Source organism: Cucurbita moschata, unplaced genomic scaffold (genome assembly GCF_002738365.1).
Source record: "Cucurbita moschata cultivar Rifu unplaced genomic scaffold, Cmos_1.0 Cmo_Scf00016, whole genome shotgun sequence".
Taxonomy (NCBI): domain Eukaryota; kingdom Viridiplantae; phylum Streptophyta; class Magnoliopsida; order Cucurbitales; family Cucurbitaceae; genus Cucurbita; species Cucurbita moschata.
In genome coordinates, this window is record NW_019268532.1 from 2,453,092 (window position 1) to 2,458,942 (window position 5,851).

The following is a 5,851-nucleotide window of genomic DNA, read 5'->3' on the forward strand; positions in this document are numbered from 1 at the left end:
ACACCCTCACAAACAAATACTCAACAAAGTCTCAACATATATAAAACACACATAAAAAATTAAAACAGAATGGTTCCACGTACTCAAAATTACGAGGGGATGCCGCCTACCATTAAAATTCTGGTTTTACGACAGTTGTGTTCTTTTATGCAAGAAGACTTGGAAAGAATAAAGAACTTTAGTCGTTGATTATCTTTTTGTCACAGTAAAAGTAGCTGCTTCAACTTCAATCACTCGAATTTAACTAATTATTATAATGACTCATCCGAGATTCCGATCAAGATTCAGAATCTAGATGACCCCAACATTCTCCTGTATCCCCTACAATATGGTTAGGTTACTTACGCTTAGCTTTTAAGAATGAAGACTCGCAGATCAACACGAGTTCTTCTAGCATACTTTTGTCATCACACACATACATTTTAGGAAAATACAAAAGAGGTCACCCAGTAAAGAATTGCTTGAAGCACAACATACTTAACTTTAGAGTTCATACGATTGAGCTTCTGAAAAAGAAAGTGCATCTTACGGGTATAGATAGTGACTTTCACTTTCCTAAATCTTTTTTTGTCATCTTATCCTCACAATCGCTCTCATTCGAATATGATTTTGGTTATTTTGAGAAAAAATGGAGATTTTAAATACACAATTTGAAGTTGCATGAGCATAGCTCAAATATCAAAATATTACTTACCTCTTTAGAAATTGGAAGCTCAAACTCTTCAACCCGTACAATCTTAACGTATATATACACATACATACATACATATATACATGAATACATACACGCATGCAAAATTACTCAAATTTTAACGTATGTATACATGTATGTATGTATGTACGTGTGAGATCACACATAGATTGGAGAGGAGAACAAGACATTCTTTATAATGGTGTGGAAACCTCTCCTACTAAGAAGCCCAAAAGGGAAAGCCCAAAGAGGACAATATCTACTGGTGATGGGCTTGAGCTATTACAAATGGTATCAGAGCTAGACACCGAGCGATGTGCTAGCGAGGAGGCTGAACCCCGAAGTGGGGTGGACACAAAGTGGTGTACCAGCAAGGACGTTGGGCTCCAAAGGAGGTGGTTGGGGATTCCACATCAATTGGAGAAGAGAACGAGCGTCAGCGAGGACGCTGAGCCCCGAAGGGAGGTAGATTGTGAGATCCCACATTGGTTGGGAAGGAGAACGACGCATTTTTATAAGGGTGTGGAAACCTCTCCGGAGCATACACATTTTAAAAATCTTGAGGGGAAGCCCGAAAGTTGCTAGCAGTAGACTTAGGCCGTAATTATTGGGGAAGTTTGGAATGCAAGATTGCATGCAAAATTAGCATATCTAAGAAACGTTCTAATTCACAGACAAAAACATGTTCCATAATCCAAACCAGCATATACCTATTTACAAGCACAGACAAGACCAGCCAAACAAGGTTCTTGAATACCAGAAAGACAGACATGCTACAGCAGACAAAACCCTCTTATGCATGCTTGTTTCAACATTATTAATTATTACAAGACAACCATTTTCCCCAAGTGATGATAATGGCAGGGCGGTCAAGACAACCATTTTCCCCAAGTGATGATAATGGCAGGGCGGTCAAAGGAAGTTACCTGATAATTACCGAGCTGTTCGATATAGGAAGGAACTGTCTGTTTGTCACCGTCACCACCTTCCAAGGTCTCTAAGCTGGATTGAGAACGAGGGATTGGTCACGAAAACACCACGGCACTACTCGTAGTAGGTTCGGGGTGGAAACATTTCATTTCTGCGTGCTCTTCCAGACCTTCGGGATGGTAATGAAGCATTTCTTTCCACATCATCTCTCGTATCATTTCTTCTCCAAGTTCCTCATCTATGTCGAGGTCGATCGGTACCTGAGCTGGAAGGTTGCTGTTTGGATCATACAGTGGAGACATGTAAGGATGTTGCAATGCTTCAGTTACACTGATCCTCTTTGATGGGTCAAAGACGAGCATCTTTTGTAGCAGATCGATTGCAAGAGGATGTGCGTTTGGATAAAGACGGGAAAGCGGAGCCCCGGGAGAGTACTGGAGGGATTTTATGTACCTCCTTGCCTTTGGATTGTCTATAAACTCGAGATCTTCCTCTCTTTGGCTACCCAGTATGTTAATTATCAGTTTGAGTTGATTCAAACATTCAGTACCTGGGAAGATAGGTTTCCTACCAAGAAGCTCGGCAAAGATACATCCTACAGACCACACATCGATCGATGTCCCGTAATTCTCACAGCAGAGAAGCAATTCTGGGGCTCGGTACCAGCGAGTAACGACATACTCTGTCATGAATTGATTCTTGCCGTTGCTCGTACGGGCTAACCCGAAATCACATATCTTGAGGTCACAATTTGCATTGACAAGGAGGTTCCCAGGCTTTAAATCTCGGTGTAGGATGTTTGCAGAGTGCAGATACTTTAATCCTCTGAGCAACTGCACTAAGAAGTTTGAATTAGCGGGAAGCAAAGTGTCAAGTGAATAAAGAAATTCAACTATGCAAGCACATTGGAAATAGCTAATTGTCATTAACTGCATTCATGGAAGGTACTAAATAGAAAAACAATTCATATAATTAAAACCTTTTATTGTTTAGATACTAAATAAATACACGGTTCAAAAGGTTCGTGACTAAATTTATAATTTAACTGTAATAGTCTAAGCCCACTGCTAGCAGATAGTGTCCTCTTTGAGCTTTCCCCTCATGGCTTTAAAACGCGTCTACTAGGGAGAGGTTTCAACACCCTCATAAAGAATGTTTTGTTCCTCTCTCCAACCGATGTGGGATCTCACAATGCACCCTCCTTCGAGGCCATGCGTCCTTGCTGGCACTCGTTCCCCTCTCCAATCAAGGTGAGATCTCACAATTCACCCTCCTTCGAGGCCCAACATCCTCACTGACACTCTGCTTAGTGTCCCCCTACGAGGCTTAGTGTACTCGCTAGTACACCACCCAGTGTCTGGCTCTGATACCATTTGTAGCAGTTCAAGCCTACCGTCAGCAGATATTGTCCTCTTTAGGCTTTCCCTTCATGGCTTCCCATCAAGGTTATAAAACGGGTCTGCTAGGGAGAGGTTTCCACACTGTTATAAAGAATGTTTCGTTCACTCTCCAACCAATGTGGGATCTCACATTAACCTAAAATTATCTAAAACCCCCAGATCTATGTCGAGGTAATAGCATTGATAAGTGCAAAAATAGAAACAATCAGCATAACTTGACATGTCCAAGAACAGCTAAAGAGTGTACAGGAAGAACAAACAATTTGAAACTATAAAGGCTGTGGCAGCTGTGGCATGGCAATTCAGCATGGCCAGTCAGTTGCTTACTGTTCCTCATTATTTGACATTAATAATCAACAATTCAGGGAAATTTCCTAAGCTACAGTAATATGGGTACTACTCCTATTTATTATCAGTCATGTCAATATCAATATCTTTCAAGAATGATGTAGGGTCCTGCAACATAAAAGCATTAATTAATAAAGCAAAAATTATAATGCGAAGGGAGGGAGTATGCATGTGAGATCCTATATCGGTTGGAGAGGGGAACGAAGCATTCCTTATAAGGGTGTGAAAACCTCTCTCTAACAAATGCATTTTAAAACTGTGAGGCTGACAGCGATACGTAATGGACTAAAGCAGACAATATCTATTAGTTGTGAGCTTGGGCTATTACAAATGGTATCAGAGTCAGATACCAGGGAGAGAGCCAGCAAAGACGCTGGCCCCCAAAGGGGTGGATTGTGAGATCCAACATCGGTTGGAGAGGGGAACGAAGCATTCCTTGTAAGGGTGTGGAAACATTTCCCTAACAAACGCGTTTTAAAATCGTGAGGCTGATGGCAATACGTAACGGGCTAAAGCGGACCATATCTGTTAGCGGTGGGCTTGAGCTATTACAAATGGTATCAGAGTCAGACACCGGATGGTATGCCAGCGAGCACACTAGACCCCTAAGGCGGGTAGATTTTGAGATCCTACATCGGTTGGAGATGAAAACGAAGCATTCCTCACAAGGGTATCGAAACCTCTCCCTAACATATGCGTTTTAAAACCGTGAGGCTAGTGACAATACGTAACGGACTAAAATGGACAATATCTACTAGTAGTGAACTTACGCTATTACAATGCACTACAGGAGTAACTAGAAAATTTTCCCGTCAAATGGGTCAATTCTACTACAAAAAGCTAAGATGGGTTAGGATATAACGATGATGCAAACAAATCTAATATCAAGAAGGCGCTTTGGCATGAGACAAGAACAACCAGATGCTCGGGGTAAAGCGAATGTAACATCGAAACAAAGTTACTATATCAGCATGCAGATCTAAACCAAGTAATGAAGACAAATGATATTATGATCCAGAAGAAAGGCAAGAACATCAAACCTGAAAGAGAAAATATTGGCAGTGATCATTGGTAAGAGTCTGAGAGGACTTAATAATCTGATGAAGATCCGTATCCATAAGTTCATAAACCAAATAAACATCTTTAAAACTTCTCCTATGTATAGGCATCATAACATCTTTCAAACATATCACGTTTTCGTGACGAAGATGCCTAAGAAGCTTCAATTCACGCAAAGTTCGAAGCGCATCGATACGATTCTCAAACGCATTATGTATCCTCTTTATCGCAACTTTCTCGTTCGTTTCCCTATTCACAGAAGAACACACAATACCATATGCCCCTCGACCAATAGGCTTAATGGGTACATATTTAGTATCAATCTCAAATAATGTTTGCCACATTGAATAGTAATGCTTCCCTTGGGATCTAACCCCATTTGGAGGCTCAACTGGCGTAGCCATCCCCTGAAAATCAAAGCAAAACCAACAAAGTTCACTTCCTAAATCAACAAATGCCTTCAAAATCAGGTAAGAAAACTAAACAAAACGATTATATCAGTCAAAATGAAGCTCAACAAAAGCCACAAACACTTATTCTAAGTCAAAACTACAGAATATTGGATCAAAATGTTGGAACAATCCACTGAACTATAAAACAATAGCCACCAGTTTGAGAAATTGCTTACCAATCACTACTTGTTCTTAGACCGGCAAATTTCTCGGAAAAGGGTTACGAAAAGTCAAGCCCTAGCCCTCGTCCTTAGTTTCCTGCTACATCGCTTTCTGCTATCCATAACCATAAGAACTCCAAGAATACAAACAAGATTAAGCCCCAAAGCCATGAAGAAAGCGGAAATCAGTAGATCCCATGATACGATCAGAAGAAACGGAGAAACCCCAAGTCGGGGAAAGTGGAAAAAAAGCCCTAAATTAGAAGAATCCCAGCTCGAATTGGAAGCCGAAAACGTGGAATCGAGTGAATTTAGAGTAAAGAAGTGGAAATATTTGCTAATTCGATCCAGTTTCTAAATGAGTCACAGTCAACGAGGACTCCAAATGATTTTTTGTGGGTTTGATATCGAGCCCCATGCGGTGCGAACGTGAATCCGAATTCGTCTGCCGCAGCTGCGATGAAGAGCCAATTAGAAGCTCACACGCGTGGGTGTTGATTGGTAATCATATATAACGAATGGTATGTGGATTTGGATTATTACTTCGTGTAACCCATTTTCTTGCGTGGATGATAAATATCTGGTGGATTTTATGAACACCTATTGTATTGGTAAATAGTTTGGCACCATATTGAATACAGTGTAACGATTCGACTGTTCTTATGGTCAAACCCGTTACTAAAAAAACTAGCCAAGGATTCAAAAAATTATGCTCCGGTTACCCCTCTAAGTCTAATAATGATTTTAGCTTGTCTTATTATAAGGTATTTATATGACAAAATCTACCGAAAACTTTAGTTGTTTTTTTAG

The 5,851-nt window shown here is 40.5% G+C and overlaps 1 protein-coding gene across 1 annotated transcript; it reads right to left on the bottom strand.

The window, feature by feature from the left end:
* Positions 1-1,312: 1,312 nt before the first annotated feature.
* Positions 1,313-5,490, bottom strand: LOC111454473 (mitogen-activated protein kinase homolog NTF3). Its single transcript, XM_023095964.1, has 3 exons — positions 5,057-5,490; positions 4,410-4,835; positions 1,313-2,454 (listed from the first exon to the last, which is right to left on the bottom strand). The coding sequence occupies exons 2-3, from the start codon at positions 4,830-4,832 to the stop codon at positions 1,717-1,719; spliced, it is 1,161 nt and encodes a 386-aa protein (XP_022951732.1). The 5' UTR covers positions 4,833-4,835; positions 5,057-5,490; the 3' UTR covers positions 1,313-1,716.
* Between the last annotated feature and the right edge of the window lie 361 nt (positions 5,491-5,851).